General features: G+C 41.9%; 1 protein-coding gene and 1 non-coding gene across 2 annotated transcripts in view; one reads left to right on the forward strand and one right to left on the reverse strand.

Moving 5' to 3' along the window:
- Positions 1-4124: 4124 nt before the first annotated feature.
- LOC124575298 (piggyBac transposable element-derived protein 4-like) overlaps positions 4125-18513 on the reverse strand; it is a 100752-nt gene continuing 86363 nt past the window's right edge. The window contains exon 2 of the mRNA XM_047131161.1: positions 4125-4280. Within this exon, the coding sequence (XP_046987117.1) occupies positions 4125-4280 (156 nt within the window). The remainder of the gene's footprint in view (positions 4281-18513) is intronic.
- On the forward strand, positions 12091-12163 carry Trnar-ucg. The gene has a single exon. It is a non-coding gene; the product is annotated as a tRNA-Arg (tRNA).

Genomic DNA, 18513 nt, shown 5'->3' on the forward strand with positions numbered 1-18513 from the left:
TCTTCCCAGTCCTTTGCTGTCTCTGATATAATTACAATGTCATCGGCGAACCTCAAAGTTCTATTTCTTCTCCATGGATTTTAATACCTACTCCGAATTTTTCTTTTGTTTCCTTTACTGCTTGCTCAATGTACAGATTGAATAGCATCGGGGAGAGGCTACAAGCCTGTCTCACTCCCTTCCCAACCACTGCTTCCCTTTCGTGCCCCTCGACTCTTATAACTGCCATCTGGTTTCTGTACAAATTGTAAATAGCCTTTCCCTCCCTGTATTTAACCCCTGCCACCTCCAGAACATGAAAGAGAGTATTCCAGTCAATATTGTCAAAATCTTTCTCTAAGTCTAGAAATGCTAGAAACGTAGGTTTGTCTTTCCTTACTCTTTCTTCTAAGATAAGTCGTCAGTATTGCCTAACGTGTTCCAACATTTCTACGGACTCCAAACTGATCTTCCCCGAGGTCGGCTTATACCAGTCTTTCCATTCGCCTGTAAAGAATGCACGTTAGTATTTTGCAGCTGTGACTTATTAAACTGATATTTCGGTAATTTTCACATCTGTCAACACCTCTGTTCTTTGGGATTGGAATTATTATATGATTCTTGACGTCTGATGGAATTTCGCCTGTCTCATGTGTTGTGTTGGCAGAAGAGCCAACACCGTGTTACTAGAGGAGGCCGAAATGCACGCGTTTCAGCTTACGCAGGCTGGCGTAAGGAGGGAAGGACTATACTGACGTGAGGTCTGGAACATGACAAGGAATTAGAATTCAGAAAGCGGGCGGAATTAGTTTGATACTTAACTTTAATCCATTAATGATGAACGTCGCTCTTGACGGTACGTGATTCACGATATCAATATCAATAGTAACTGAATATGGCGCCTTGCTGGGTCGTAGCAAATGACGTAACTGAAGGCTATGCTAAACTGTCGTCTCTGCAATTGAGAGCGTGTGTAGGCAGTGAACCATAGCTAGCAAAGTCGGCTGTACAACTGGCTCGAGTGCTAGGGAGTCTCTCTAGACTAGACCTGCCGTGTGGCGGCGCTCGGTCTGCAATCACTGATAGAGGCGACACGCGGGTCCGACGTATACTAACGGACCGCGGCCGATTTGAAGGCTACCACCTAGCAAGTGTGGTGTCTGGCGGTGACACCACATCATACATCTTGCTCACCAGATGGTAGAGTTTTGTCAGGACTGGCTCTCCCAAGGCTGTCAGTAGTTATAATGGAATGTTGTCTACACCCAGGGCCGTGTTTCGACATAGGTCTTTCAGTGCTCTGTCAAACTCTTCACGCAGTATCATATCTCCCATTTCATCTTCATCTACATGCTCTTACATTTCCATAATATTGTCCTCAAGAACATAGCCCCTGTATCGACCCTCTATATACTCTTTCCACCTTTCTGCTTTCCCTTCTTTGCTTAGAACTGGGTTTCCATCGGAGCTCTTGATATTCATGCAAGTTTTTCTCTTTTCTCCAAAGGTCTTTTTAATTTTCCTGTAGGTAATATCTATCTTACCCCTCGTGAGATAAGCTACTACATCCTTACATTTGTGCTCTATCCATCCCTGCTTAGCCATTTTGCGTTTCTTGTCAATCTCATTCTTGAGACGTTTGTATTCCTTTTTGCCTGTTTCACTTAGTTCATTTTTGTTTATTCTTCTTTCATCAATTAAATTCAGTGTCTCTTCTCTTACCCAAGGATTTCTACTAGCCCTCGTCTTTTTACCTACTTAATCGTCTGCTTCCTTCACTACCTCATCCCTCAGTGCTACCCATTCATCTTCTACTGTATTTTTTTCCCCCATTCCTGTCAATTGTTCTCTTATGCTCTCCCTGAAGCTCTGTACAACCTCTGGTTTAGTCAGTTTATCTAGGTCCCATATCCATAAATTCCCACGTTTTTGCAGATTATTCAGTTTTAATCTAAAGTTCATAACCAATAGATTGTGGTCAGAGTTCACATCTGCCCTGGAAATGTCTTAATTTAAAATCTGGTTCCCAAATCTCTGTCTTACCATTATAAAATTTGAAACCTTCTAGTATCTTCAGGGTTCTTCCATGTATTCAACCTTCTTTCATGACTCTTGAACCAAGTCTTAGCTAAGACTAAGTTATGCTCTGTGCAAAATTCTACCAGGCGGCTTCCTCTTGGATTTCTTAGCCCCAATCCATATTCACCTACTACGTTTCCTTCTCTTCCTTTTCCTACTACCGAATTCCAGTCACCCATGACTATTAAATTTTCGTCTCCCTTCACTACCTGAATAATTTATCTCATCATACATTTAATCAATTTCTTCAACATCTGCAGAGCTAGTTGGCATTTTACTTGTACTAGTGTAGTAGGCGTGGATTCGTGTCTATCTTGACCACAATAATGCGTTCACTATGCTGTTTGTAGTAGCTTACCCGCATTCCTATTTTTTTTATTCATTATTAAACCTGCTCCTGCATTACCCCTATTTGATTTTGTATTTATAACCCTGTATTCACCTGACCAAAAGTCTTCCTCCTGCCACCGAACTTCACTAATTCCCACTCTATCTAACTTTAACCTATCCATTTCCCTTTTTGAATTTTCTAGTGTACCTGCTCGATTAAGGGATGTGACATTCCACGCTCCGATCCGTAGAACGCCAGTTTTCTTTCTCCTGATAACGACGTCCTCTTGAGTAGTCCTCGCCCGGATATCCGAATGGGGGACTATTTTACCTCCGGAATATTTTACCGAAGAGGACGCCATCATCACTTAATCAAACGGTAAAGCTGCATGCCCTCGGGAAAAATTACGGCTGTAGTTTCCCCTTGCTTTCAGCCGTTCGCAATACCAGCACAGCAAGGCCGATTTGGTTAGTGTTACAAGGCCAGGTCAGTCAATCATCCAGACTGTTTGTTGCTCCTGCAACTACTGAAAAGGCTGCTGTCCCTCTTCAGGAACCACACGTTTGTCTGGCCTCTCAACATATACCCCTCCGTTGTGGTTGCACCTACGGTACGGCTATCTGTATCACTGAGGCACGCAAGCCTCCCCAGCAACGGCAAGGTCCATGGTTCATGGGGGGGGGGATAAGCACCACAATAAATTAAAAAAATTAGATCTAACTTAAGTAGCAAAAATAGCAGAAAACGATGGTTACGATCCCACTTCAGTCCATAAGGTTTATGTTGACAACTTTTACGTACATGTAAATAAAATAAAAGACGAAATTACGCTAACACGAAATCGTGATAACAAAAAATCTCTGTTCGCTGTCATAACACAGTGGCAAAAAGTTTCTGATGAAAGCTGAGTTGCTAAACTCGTATATGGGAGAAATGTTATATGAATTTCCAATGTACCAGAAGATTTACGTTTTCTTGGCTTATCTTGACGACTGCTGACACTACTCCTTCAAGTGGCAGCCATCGCTTCGATCTCTAAGGTATTTAGTGCGCCGTCTGTAGCTTTCCGCATTATGATCAAATATTTGGTCTTAACTTTCTTTCATTACTGTTTGATTTACTTTTATTTATTTAGCTACTTCACCCAGAATGTTTAAATGTTTCATGTTCTGTCTCTAATGTAACATAGACTCCTTAAAGACACTCAAAACAATAAACTTTGCAATGTGTTCGATACGTGATTTTTATGAAGAAATAATAATGCTTGTAGTATTTAACAGACGTATTACAGCAAGGTCTGTCTTCTTAATTTTTTTAAATGGACATACGACGAAACAACCAAAATTTACCTACACAACATACTCAACAATTTATGAGTGATTCGAGAATTTTAGATTAATTCTCTGTGTAATGCAAGCAGCTGGCCTACTATAATTGTGGAACTTTTTCTTCACAGGTAACGAAGGTATATCGGAGTGCTAGACGATGTTTAAATGGCGAACAGAAGAGACATCTTACGATCTGCAACACCATACCACACCATCTGCAGGTTTTTCGGGCTGACACCATTCACAGTGGAGACAGAGAGGTGTGAACTACGCAGGACCACTGCTGGTACGCTTTACGCATCTGTTGTTCTCGTCATGAGCCTGGGAATAACAGGGCTTACGGTAAATTCGTTGCAAGCTGTGAACGCGAGAAAAAAGGATTCCATCACTTTTGTGTGGTTGGTAACCTACATGATGACACACTGCGCCTGCACGGTGACGGCGAACGCCGAAGACCTGTTTAGAAACCCCCACAAGTACGAGAGGATCTTCACTCTGTTGTCGTATTGGGACAGTGGCATCCTGGAATTGCTCCATTCCTCCAGGGCGGCGGTGAGGATCTCCTGCAAAGTGGTGTACACAGGGTTTCTCGCTCTACATGTAGCTGCTCTGACGTTGGAATATCTGTGGTACGGAATGAAATGAACATATATGTTATCATTGTTCTGCAGTGGTATAATACCTACAGCTGTTTCCAGGTACGTTGGGTTCGTTCTTCTTGTGCGGAGTGACTTGCGCCAGCTCAACCAGTGTCTGAGATCTACAGCCCAAGTGAGATGCCAGCGGCGACCACTTGCAGACCGCTACCGCAAGCTGAGGAGAGTCTACTCCGCACTGTGCCACCTGTCCCAGGCGGTTCTTTCAGCGCTCCAGGTACTGCTAGCTTTATCCGTGATGACAGTGCTGTGTGGTATATCCTGGAACGCAGTTGCCGAAGTCTTAACACAGCAGCAGAAACATCCAGGGTGATGCAGATTTTGCTTATATCGTGGCAGTCGTCACAGGTGTTAATGGTGGCAGTGGCTTCGCACGCGCTGTCCAGGGAGGCGGCGCAAACAGCTCCTGTCGTGTGCCGGCTGCTCATGGGTTCGACTCTCCGTAGCGCAGAAACGGTGGAGCTGCGCCACTTTAACCACCTGGTCCGCAGCCAGACTCCCACTCCTGAACTTTACGGCTTCGTTCCCTTGGATATGCGGATGTTGGTGGCGTCCTTGTCTTTCATCATAACTTGTACCGTGGTTCTGTCAACTTTCTGGGAAGTGTTCTGAAGAATAGAGAAGAGTACAGTAGTTCTGGTGAACATGGACTGTTACGCACTAAAATTCTATAGCGGTTTTGGTATGATTATGAGCTTGTACAGTACACTGCTATTACATTAATTTTCACCTGAACCGCAAATATCTATTAAAAGTCTGTAGTATTGTAAATGGTATTACCTTCTTCTTGAAAATTTTTTCTTCCTTAGTAGTGCACGACGAAGCCAAGGGGTACAGTGATAGACGGATTCAAACCTGTTGTGCAGTTTATCCAGTTATAATGTGGCTAGCTTCACTTAAAACCAGCATGTAACCTCCAATCTGTGGAAAACATGGTAAACAAATTAAAAGTGCTGCACTTTCTTCAATACGTAAAATTTTCACGCAGTTGGTAATTATCAATGACAAAGACTAAAATGATTTACTTAGAAATGGTATAAATTGCACGAATTTATAAATCTTGAAGCACATAATAAATTATTGCATTTAAGAGAAAGTTAAAAGTTTAGCCAGCCATTGTGGCCGATCGGTTCTAGGCGCTTCTGTCCGGAACGGCACTGCTGCTATGGTCGCAGGTTCGAATCCTGCCTCGGGCATGGATATGTGTGACGTCCTTAGGTTAGTTAGGTTTAAGTAGTTTTAAGTCTAGGGGACTGATGACCTCAGATGTTAAGTCCCATAGTGCTCAGAGCCATTTGAACCATTTAATAAAAGTTCAGGAACAACAACTGGCATGTTTTAGTGGTTACAGAGTGCCTCAAGAGATTCTAGGGAAGCTGTGTTCCTCAGGACAAGACCGAAGGTTGACAAAGATGTTCAAATTCGACACAGAGCTACAGCAACAAACAACAGTATGCGGCAACAGAAGAAGGTCACGAACACTACCTTACGTAGGCGAATGTAAACGGTGTTACGTGATTGTCTTCAGTCGGACATCAAATAAGGGTTATTGCAGGTAGAAAAACCTACCGCTACCAAAGTTATACTAGTGTGAATCTCGGACGTAAAGTTGAGTGATGCCAGCTTTGTTGCATAGAGAAAAGGGACTATCGCAGTCTTAAACATCACGACACTCTGAAATAATCATCATAAAACATAATCAAGCATTTGTGAACTGGGATCCATACCGAAACCTTAATAACAATTATTATTTCCCTTGACGCGATCCACTATTTATCACCCCACCCGAAAGAATCATTTCACTTTTGTAACATGTGGACGTACAAGTTTTCTCGTAGATGGCCAACCTTTTTAAACAACTCTCACACCACGTCCAGTGATGGTAGTAGATCTACACTCACACAGACACAAGGCGGAGCAAGAGTCGGAAACAGCACACAAAATGAAAGACGAAATATGCACGGCCTCGACGTGAGTGACACTGAGCCTGCTGCACTCACCACATTCGCAGTCAGTATAAGCCGCTAAGCGTTAAGGTGGTAACCTCACTACTCATCACATTCACTCTCATCGTCACAGCGTACTCGCTTGGCTGAAATATCGACCAAACGAGGCATCTTTCACACCATACACTCATCTCACACAGACCAAGAGACAATCATTGCAAATAAAAACTGACTTTTAAAAATACTATGACGGAACCATCTCTTCATGTGGGCAACTGCGGAACCATAGAATTATAACAGAAACTTTGGAAAATATAAATATCCACAACATATCAGATAGTGCCTACACGTATCTTCCATAAGGCCTGGTTTCTATTAAAGAAGGTCACCCATTCAAGTAAAAATCAAACTGAATAACAAGTAAGGGTTAAACGAAACCGGCATAAATCCCCCCACATAAAATTCACAGCACATACTGGACCTCACTACATAGAAAATATCCACTGATAATCACGCGTCACGCTTTGAGATTCGCAACATACGCAAGTTCTTACCTGTATCTTCTCGTTATGTCATACATTATTGAGATAAATCCATTATATTACATCAAAATATTCATGAAAATCATATGATGAAACTAGACATTCAGCAAATCAGACCTGATACTGAAAGAAGAAGCTACACAATGGATGTAGAAAATTACCTCATTAAGGAATCAACCACATATAAAATGAACATTAATATTAATAGAATATTCTGCCAGTTTTTGGAGGAAATTATACATATTAATAACTTCAATACAAAGTATTAGTGTTCCACAATAATATTTACTAGTTTTTTATGAACTGGCTTTCAGCCTCTCAGGCCATCGTTAGATAACGTGATGCTAAACAGCTAATCCACACAACTTCAGCAAGAATCTATAAGTGTACATAGAATGCTGTACAAAGATGTGTGACTTTTATGGCTATATCGATACGAAACAAGTATGATGTAGCACCTAAAGGCCGGCCGGAGTGGCCGAGCGTTTCTAGGCGCTACAGTCTGGAACCGCGCGACCACTGCGGTCGCAGGTTCGAATCCTGCTTCGGGCATGGATGTGTGTCATGTCCTTAGGTTAGTTACGTTTAAGTAGGTCTAAGTTCTAGGGGACTGATGACCTAAGATGTAAGTCCCATAGTGCTCAGAGCCATTTCAACTATTTTTGAAGCACCTAAAGAGGCTCTGAATAAATAAATCTTATATTACCGTATATTCAAATATTAAAAGTATGTAAGCGTATAAAACAGAAATGTTCTACAAATGAGTAATGGCATGGACTCATACGTCATATGGACAAACTGGTGGATGTGATGAACAGACTAAATAAAGGGAGGGGAAGAAAAAGGCTATGGAATGTGGGTGTACAACAGTTACAGAAAGCTTATTAGCCAATGATGAGGGGCATAATAGCTGGCTACAATTTTAATAAGGATGAGTAATGGAACTGTGTTTGGTCATTAAGGACAAGGTCAGGTTTCTTTGAGTGTGGTTTATTAACGACCAGAGTTCCAAGTAATGTTAGTTTTCTCCCCTTAGTTCTTTTATGGAGAATATCACACTTCATGTCATATGGATGACATTCAGTCAGAGCATGTTTAGCGAAGGTGAACTCTTTCTTTCTCAGTCTCCAACTCCCTTCATGCTCAGTTAGTCTAGGAGTTATAGCCCTAACTGATTGATCTACATATAATTTGCCACACAGAGTGCAGGAAATTCTATAAACTCCACTCTGTTCTAAAAGGTGATAAATTTCTCCCATTTGTACGTAATAATTGAGACAGCACAACTTTCAAGGGCAATCTCTAATACTCTCAATCGTCCCATACTAGACATAGTAGTAACATACAGTAAGTGGTTCTCTGACAGCCTATCATGCGACACATATTTCCCAGTGGTAGTGAACGGGCTAAAAGACGAACCATTTCCTCTCGCTGACTACGCACATACTAGCTGCACGGTAGATATCACTTTCATCGCAGACGTTTCCAAATAAAGAGCCAATAAGCTACGTGGATGTCCTTTCGTCCTGCGGGGACATGGCAAAGATATAGCAGACTGACTCAACAAGTCCATGAAAACAAACAATTGACGGTGGAGCTAGAACGTAAGAGATGTATTCCAGTTTAGGACGTGCTAACAAGGGCAATACAGATGGTCCCCTAGGACATGCAGTCTATGGAAAAAAGACCCTCTTAGATCTGTTCCTTCATGCAACGAGCTGACATCACTGGCACAGAGATAGTCTGTAACAACTTAGACTGTATGCTGCCAAAATTGACGTGCATTGAAGGAAACAAATGACACAGCCTATCGCAAATAAGAGGAAGAGAAAGAGGAACAGAAATTTAACTTTATTCCCTGTGCTGGGGCTACCTAAGCCAAAACTGGGAGAAACTCCGAAAAAAAATTTGGTCATTTTTCGACCACTACGAAAAACGAAAACTATGTTTATCTCAGTAAAGGACAACATACACTTGCGAATACCAGGTTTATATGACATTCCTTGAGCGTGTCAGCGTCAAAGAAAGGGAAAAACGCAGCACAGCATCTAGCAGCGATGGATGGAATACATTAGATGCGTATGCCTGGGGCATAAAGACAGATCAGCACTGGCTAAACTTAGCCTCAACGAGAAGCATACGTTCCAATTTGAGAAAGAAACACGATCCTCTCGTCAACAGGGACGGGGGCTATTAGCTGAGTTCGGCATGCGACCCTTTACTATCAGACTATCGTCAAGAACTCACCCGGCAGTTGACGCTTCGCGAGTCTGGGCAAGACTGAATGCACCGAGGGTGGAATGGCGGTCAGCGCCCCCACCACACGCCACACCTGGGGAGCGTCGGCCACCTCTCGGCTGTATACAGGGTGTAACGACTGTAAGCGCAGATATCACTACGTTGACTGCGGAGGGTGTATTGAACGACATTACATCAAGTCATTTGCAGGCTCATAATTATAGCTTACAGAAGTCATATGTTTGTATTTTGGTTAGCCTATCCAAGTATGTGTGGAAAGAAAAAGCCGTTAATGCTTATTTTCCCGTGGGAAGCAGGTCAGGTGCTGAAGTGTGGACACGTGGACGCAAAACGATCAGTCTATACCGAAAGGTGTAGTTGACTTAGTGGTGTTGTTAGGACCAGGCAGAAAACATTAAATCATAAAGTTTGTGACGTATATGTGACAAGACTGTAGGATGAAGAGAGTGTACCTATTAAGACACCAACGCACTTATACCCGTTACACCCTGTGTATGGGACACCCACGCAATCTCGACGTTCTCGCACTAGCGAGGCACATCTGAAGGATCAAAATACAAGAAAAAATACAAGTAAGTATTATTATTCTTAGCCAGATCTTCGACATAGGTAATATTATTCTGTAATACAAAGAGCTTTGATAAATATAGAAGAGAATAACATTCGTTTTGTACTTGCCAAAAGAAAGCAACAAAAAATATGACTTTAAAATACGTCTGTTTCAACGAGATATTAAATTACTCACTACAGCAGTGGCGTTTAATGTTGCAGAATTCTAAATTTAGGAATCTGTGTTTCAGAGGTGTGGGTTAGTACTGTAGTATATGAGAATGTATCGTGTTTTCCGGATTCTGTATCGGAGTAATTGCGTGTTACAGTAACAGTCCATAGTAACAAAACTAATTTATTTCCATTACAAGTAATTTGTCTTATTCCCCTTGATTATTTTAGATTCCAAATACTTTTCGTTTTTTATAGAAGAAACGCCCCTCTGCCCCTTAACCCCACCCCGAAAAATCCTTATTAGTTAAATAATCGCTCTCCCATGTATAATGCGCCTTCAACATTACTTTACAAACGACTCAATATTTGAAATATTGTACTAAACATTTAGTGTAAGAATAGTCGAATACTTCTTAACAAATAATCATCAAGTAAATAATAATAAAAAACTGTCGTAACAATCGTCGCTCAAGTTCTGTGATCTAGTAAGAGGTTCTCACTGCATGTATTCAAAGTGATGACTCCTTAACCGTTAGTTCTGTGACCGACTTTGTTTCTCTCATGAGATGTACATGAGTCTACGTTGAGCTCGATAATCGTTAGATAATAAATTCGTAGAGTACGAAGCACTATAAAATATAACATTGATATCAAACGGTTTGAGAAAATAGGAAATATTGAAGTAAACAAAGAAACAAATTACTGAGCAGAAAAAAAGAGTGGCTTTAAGCTTTCTGTATTGATTCGACGGTTCCTGCAGTGGCTATTGAAATGACAGCCACTTTAAGAAAAATTACTTTCATAAAAAACTACTTCCTTCCTGCAATATGTCAACTACAGACTACTTCATTTTCATAGTTTAATCAATGTGTTTCTCGTTCTTTACCAACGTACAATTGAGAGACAGCCCAAATGTTCTGCGTCGTTTCTCACAGACCCGGCATACATATCTGTCACCTCACCCATGTTATATCAGGGAGCAAAAGCGCCGAGGAAGGCGTAGTAAGAACTCTAAGCCGTAACTGCGAAGACAAATGGACTACATGTGTTGGTAACCAGGTTGGTGCTTTCATACAGAATTATATTCAATGACAAATAACTGCCACCCATATTGTTTGTAATTTCGCACGGAAGAAACAAATCTACATCAATGGTCGTTAAAGCAGCAGGAATTTGACTTTGAAGGCAACAAGCAGTAAACGGCAAATTACCTGAAGTGCTCTACATGCTTTTACATGCGGATGGTTTGCATATCAGCGCAAACACACGACATGGATAGAAATAAAGCCACCTGCATATTGAATATAACTGAAGAACAAGTATGGGGTCCCTCATTCACAGACCGTATTTCAACGTTATTTGTTTTGAGATGACTGAGATGTGCCTCGAACGAGAAGTACAAATACCAGTACCTGCCGAATGTCGACAGCATCAGAATCTTAGTGTATCAACACTGCATCTTATTATTCCAGGATAATTCTGTTTGGTTTAATCGGATCTCTCGACCGTCATGAGACTATGGAACTGATGGGACCAGCAGGTTCATACCCGACGTCATGCGGGGTATCCTCGACAGTAAGAGGGCGCTGCAGTTTCAGGGAGCAGATAAAGTGATAGAGTGGGAAAATCCAGGTGCACTTGGTCACTGGAGTGGGAAGGAACTAATTTGTAGTATGTAAGAACTAGGAGATATGTAATATTCCAGTTCTGCTGGAAGAGAATCATTTTGAGCTTTCACTTTTGATGTGATGAGTGTGTTACATTAAAGTTTAAAATATGGGTAGGTCTCTGGCACTATTTTATTCGTTGGGAGATAGTGATTATTAAAACTGAACCATTAAAAAACGGGTTTTGTGTTGGATTACGAAAAGTACGAGGCACGAGGGCTGTTGGTACTGGAGTTGACTCAAATAAACTGAACAACAGAGAATTCCTTTATTTATACATTGCTGGGATAGTAACAAAAGCAAACGTCCATCAGTAGCACTACTAGCATTAGAGAAGACAAAATATACTTCGAGGCAGATTTACGTAAATGCGGCGAGGGACGCCCTGCCTTCGATTCCGAATGCACAAAGTGTGTGGTCTTGATTCCCAATCTCTATTTGGTCGGTCTCGTAAGGGTTTGAATGTAACGAATGGGTGGGAAGCAGCAAGAGGCAGCGGCTGTGTAGAACGAAAACACAATTCCTCAGCGGTATGGGCATTTCGAGATGACACGAATGTAAGGAATACTTGGTCGTCAGTGACCGTGTGGCCTAATGGATAAGGCGTCGGACTTCGGATCCGAAGATTGCAGGTTCGAATTCTGTCACGGTCGTGTTTTTGCAATTCTGCAAAAGAAACACACCGTTTTAGTGTAGCTATTGAGCAGTCACACAACTTACATAGCAGACGTCAGCCAGTGACCTATTTTATCTTAACTGATAATATACCAGTTGCAATCAGAAAATATATTTGGTTATTGTTTAAGTTTGAATGGAAGAGTGCATTACATACAAAGATAATGACTAACTTTGCTAAATGACAGACTATATAATTTCACTCCGAAATAGTGTTATCTATTTTAACACGTTATCTAAAGATAGAAATATGTTTCAACATGAAACATTTAGAATGACATTGGTGATATTTACAATGAATTGTTTTGATTCAACCTGTTCGTTCAAAATAATGTCTTGATGCTTTATCATATACAAGAAACTTTCTATTTCTTGTAAAATATTTAACACATGTCCTTTTTCATTGGTGTGTGGAACTTGTTGTTTTAACGGTGAGCCAATCAAGATAATATCATGGCAGTGAGATTCAGATGTGGTATGAACATTGTTTTGAAAATTCCTTCTGTCTACTCTAATGTATATTTTATTTTGGCTTCCATATGTCAATTTATAAACACAAGGTCGAGTGAATTTACAGCACTGATCTAGAGAATGAGATATTTGTGATTTCATTATGTTGCGTATAATGATGTTTATTTTTCTCATACTGTTTTTTTTTAGGTGTAAGTGTAATTTGATCTGTTAGTTTTCCTCAACGTAGCAAATATTTTTGTTGTTTGACAAAATATAGGTACTATGAATGTCAAATTAGTAAAAGAAGCAAATGGTATATGGCAGGAATCATGTTCAGGACAAACTGTATGAAGAGAACGCTCAGGTCATCCCATCTCCACCATGCAGAGTCAACGTTCTTCATCCCAAACAAAAAACGTCAGAAAATGATCAGATCTGACGCAACGACACCGGTCGAATCTCAACAGTCACCAACCGACCCCAACAACCTCAGGAGCCTCAGGAATCTCAGTGCGTCCAACAACCAGCTACTCATTGCTAAACAAATGATTCTCCTCATGAAACGGAATCTCTTGAGATACATAACGACGAAAGTTTTTAAAAGGCACGCTCCAGGCGTAACTCGAAATGAAACGCCAGCATGTCCACAGAATCCGGTGAGAACCCAGTAATGATTGATCTGAATGTTCTAACTAGAATTGTTATCATTGAAAATCTGGACCCCAAGGAAATCGTTAAGTCTTTTCATACCTGGACTGAAAGAATTCAACCTTGTACAATTTGTGATTTACATGAAATAAAGAAGAAACCGTGTCGAACTCACCACTCAGCAAACCGACTTTGAAACCAAACTTAGAAATATAAAAATAATTATAAATAATTGACAAGACTTTGAAAGACAAAGTTAACAACATACTACAACATTTTGCAGGAGACAAAAGCATTATATCACATGAACAAGCTGGTTTCAGAAACACAATCCCGCTGGTCCACGATTAAGGCTAATTAGGAATGCAGCGGAAGCCTGCAATTTCACAGGTGCAACTGCTACCCTCTTTCTGGACATAGGACGCGCTTTTGATAAGGTACAGACATCTTCACAAAGTGCTAAAGCACCACTTCCCATCTGCAGTAGTACAATTATTAGTTAAACTCATTTGAAACTGAAAAGTACAACTACGAGACGAGGATCAAAAATCATCCTATTCCACACCCAGACCCGGAGTACCTCAGGCTGCCGTCATATCCACTTTGTTATGTACGATATACACAGCAGATATTCCAAGACCCCGGTGGTGGAATGAAGACATGGTTCTATATGCAGATGACAACACTTACTGGTGTCATGCGCCCAACTCGAATGCAATCAATGAACAAGTCAACAGCTACATCAGCAAATTTGAAACGTAGCCCAGTAAATGGAGAATCTGATTGATCTAATCCACCAAAAAGTAAACCTTTCCTTTTCAGACATGGCAATCTTACTAATCGCCGACTACAGGATAACCCAAAACTCTACATTCGACTTTGTGGACAAGAAATTGTTCCACAACTAAACGTCAAATACCTTGTCTACATCTGTCTAGATGAAATCTTAAGTAGCCAGAAAGACAGGACTGAAAAGATTAAACAAGCTGAAAGCCGATATAATTTTGACGTCTCACGAAATATCAAACAAATGGACTGGAGCTACCAGTTTCTCTTCTTACATTCTAATGAAACGAAAAAATAACCTCTGTCTGCTAACCAGAGGATGCTTCAATTAGCTGAAGATCTACGATATACCTTCCAAACCAACTCCCTTCACGAAACACTTAAAACCAAGAACACACTGCTGTAGATCGACGGTATAGCTTCAAAACAAACTTCCTTACGAAACACTTAAAACCAAGAACATACTACACAGAATAAAAGAAGAAATCACCAGATTCGGGATCAACAGACTACGTAACAACAGACTCACAAAATCACTCTTGTAGCCCTATCATACAACGTTTAATTTTCCGAAATTCAAAAGTTCATTTTCCCCTATATTTTTCTCGAAGCAGTATCCAATTCACTCCAACCGAATCCTCTGGAAAACGAAGAACTCAATGAAACTGTCCACAAACCAAGAGCATCTACAAGTATTTGGGATAATGTAGCAGCCTGATATACAGGAGAACAACTTACTGAGCAAAATTACTTCAAACAACTCCTATATCAGAAGATAATATTCTCTGCACCGGCAAGATTTTAAAGTTTCGCGTCTTCCACAGAATTAGACAGAAACGTTTCTACACCAACGAATTACAAAATCACACTATAGCACTATCAAGACCACTGAGACAATATGTGCGTACGTAAGACGAACAACGAGCAACAAATTCCTACCGGGGTTTTTTATCGACAGAGGGGTTTTTCTCTCAGGCGTAAGGCATATGCAGGAACATGGCACGAAAGAAACTTAATTAACAACATCTTACTCTCAGCTATCCATCTAGATCCAGTTAAAAGTTCTACAAAATTAAATAAGGATCCAGTTGTCGTAAATAATTGGCGTCACAACAACACAGAATACAAATACCGGTTGGAAAGGCCTGTAACCCAACATCTCCTTTAAGATGGAATGAAAGATTTTTCAAGAATGCTTTGTAGATGCTTGTCACTTAGGAAGTCCCGTCCAGATTGTCTGACTAATATTTTAGTTGGTTGGTTATATGCATATGTTTCAGTGCGTTCGAGTCGTACTATGCAAACACAAATTCTGGCTGCTCCCATTCAAAGTGCCGACTCTCGGTCAGTCAGTTAACGACAAATAGCCAGTACAGAACAAGGGGTACTGTCGTGATCTTCTGTATGTCCACAATGCCGTGAATCAGTTTCTGCTTCCTTACGCAGTTCTGTTCCTCTGGCCGGCCGGGGGGCCGAGCGGTTCTAGGCGCTACAGTCTGGATCCGCGCGACCGCTACCGTCGCAGGTTCGAATCCTGCCTCGGGCATGGGTGTGTGTGATGTCCTTAGGTTAGTTAGGTTTAAGTAGCTCTAAGTTCTAGGGGACTGATGACCCCAGAAGTTAAGTCCCATAGTGCTCAGAGCCATTTTTTTTCTGTTCCTCTTGTGAACTTTTCCTGAACCAAACCACTCGCATTTTATTTAATAATCCATTATTAATATCGCGAAACTCAAGCGGACTGGAACATTACATCTACTAAAATTATTTGCAGAAATACGGCCTATGTTGCGAACTACACGCACAACTAAATTGTGAAGGTAAGAAAATGTATATGACAAAATGTAATTTTTTGTTGTAACCCTGAATTCCCGTTCATGACATTAATGGCTAATGCTTTTTATTCGGAACTGGGAAGATAAGTCCGTGTTGATTCTATTTTACCTTGGAGTGGGTATTAAAGTGGCTCTCGCTTGGAAACAAATGAATACCTACTACCAACACGTCTGTTCCAGGCCAATCCAGTCTCCATGCACTCATTTTCTCTTCCTTGTTCTTTCCGAATGCAGACATAGCTGTAGTCATCCAAGTATTTTTTCACAGTCGAAAGATACGTAACTCTCTGTTCCCTGTGTTTATGCAGAACAAGGGATACTGTCGTGATCTTCTGTATGTCCACAATGCCGTGAATCAGTTTCTGCTTCCTTACGCAGTTCTGTTCCTCTGGCCGGCCGGGGGGGGGGGGGGGGGGGGGGGAGGTTAGTGTCTTTCAGACAAAGTAATGTTTGATAATAATGGCACCCGTGTGCCTTGAAATTTAATACATTAGGAAATGTTTGTAAATTGCTGCCTATTAAAAGTGAAACAACACGAACATGAAGATGGCACGCAAGAAACAAGCAAATGGCGTGAATACTACTTGTACCACATTCTGTATAAAAGAAAAGGTTAGACAGAGGGGTTTCTTATTCATAAATGGTATGTGAATGTTGATTACTGTAATTTGCATAAGAACGTGGACTGTCTGCCAACACATTCTGGCATTCGACTGCAGCAGTATCATGACATATCGGGTCTGCAGTTCCACAATGTTGCTGCACGTGTTGTTTGGCATGCCACGATTTCCACGTAAATATGAAATTGATGAGATCATAGTGACTTTGCCGAACACCACGATAGGCCTCAAGGATCGCACGCGACTAGAGTGCGAGAGGACTGGCTCGACCCTACAGCATCGTACAGTAACATCACATTTCTTGAGTCGGGAAATGGGCTTGCTTCCAGCAAGGCAAGAATGTATACGCGATGTGCAACGACGAGTTGAGCACCACGGAATGTCAGCAACAGAGGGAGGTATACCAGCAGAGGAACGGCAACAATGGACACTAGAGTGACACCACAGCATCTTTTGAGACGAGTCTCTGTTCTACGTATTCTGTTCCGAGAGACGTATCCGTGTGCGCAAGCCTCTGAAGTCAGCGCGAGACTGTCATATGGGCACAGCACATGGCGTATAGGTGTGGGATGTCACTGGGTACGCTACACGATCAGTTCTGGTTCGCATAGTCGATAAGATGAACAACAGTTACTGCATTTCTTATCAGGTCGGTGGCCCCGTGACGTTACATCTAAACAAGAAACTATAAAGCTGCAGGCTGCCAATCCTATAATGATGTACCTTGATACTGTTGATATCCAACTCTTGCCCAACTCAGCTTATGGTGGGATGTGTCACCTAGAGAAACTATCTGGTAATAAGTTATAGAGTTACTGGAATTCCTTAATCACTAATTAACCACATCCACGACAAAGTTTACGCACAATGGAATGATGTGCCCATATCAATGATCCAGTTCCGTTTCGGCTACGTAGACTGCAGGTTCAGAGCCACTGTTGCCATCAGAGGTGGAAGCTCTGTGTTATGAATGTCACTCTTTTGTTGTGTCACGGTTTCTTTGTACTTAGTGTGGCCGGATTGATGTCAGTAGCCAACATTACTTGACAGAAGAAGGTACATGGTAGCAGGACAGAGGAGGGCGTCTGGGCGTTCTTTGGCAAGAAGCTCTGAATGGACCGGTCTGACACAGCAAAAATTACCATTCATTCCTTGCCATATACAAAGTTACCATACTTCTAGGAGTACCGTCTCCATCAGGGCCGAACACTGGTGACACAGTAGAAGTGAAGGAGTCAGAATGTAGCAAGGCCGACCAGAGTTACCACACGTTCTGGACCAACACCTGGCTATTATTTTTCCTATGTAACAAGATATGCTGCCTCAGCAAACCGTTCGTGGGTGAAACTCACATTAATGCTGCCCGTTTTAGACAGGCAGCATTAGCCACTGCCAGCAGAGTTCGAGAAATGCTCCATGCCACTCGCTGACCTGATGTAATTCATCTAGCTGCCACTACTAGAGGTGACCTGCATTGGCTGCTACTGGCAGGACCTAGGCCCGATGCTGCAGAGTGTCGACCTGGTACCTTTAGTCAGGGGACCGCTCACTGGCTGACAGTGGGTTAGGGTTCGCACCTCGGCTTGACCAGTCGAGGAGTCATTGCATCCCTACTGCATGCACACTCGGCTGCTGTCTTTTGCTGGCTCACTAGTTCTGCACACGACTGTCGCTCCCGCTCACACTGCCTACCTCAGCACACTCACAGCATCGTGCCTATATCTCCTCGCCTCCACAGCAGCCTGACGCTGGCCCAGGGGCCTGACTTGACACTTCTCCACCTGCCAAAGCGCTGACGCCATTGACACCTCTCCTTGGCCTATCACCGCTTCAAACTGGCTGGTCTGTGAAGGCTGCTAGCTGAGTTTAACACTTTACTAATATCCAGGACCGACGTCTGACACTCGCTGCTCAGGGCCGCAAATCAACTGCTATAACTAATGGGATGGATAAATTAATCTTTCTTTCACACTTCGCTGAACTACTAAC

The sequence above is a fragment of the Schistocerca americana genome, unplaced genomic scaffold (assembly GCF_021461395.2).
Source record: "Schistocerca americana isolate TAMUIC-IGC-003095 unplaced genomic scaffold, iqSchAmer2.1 HiC_scaffold_23, whole genome shotgun sequence".
Lineage (NCBI taxonomy): Eukaryota > Metazoa > Arthropoda > Insecta > Orthoptera > Acrididae > Schistocerca > Schistocerca americana.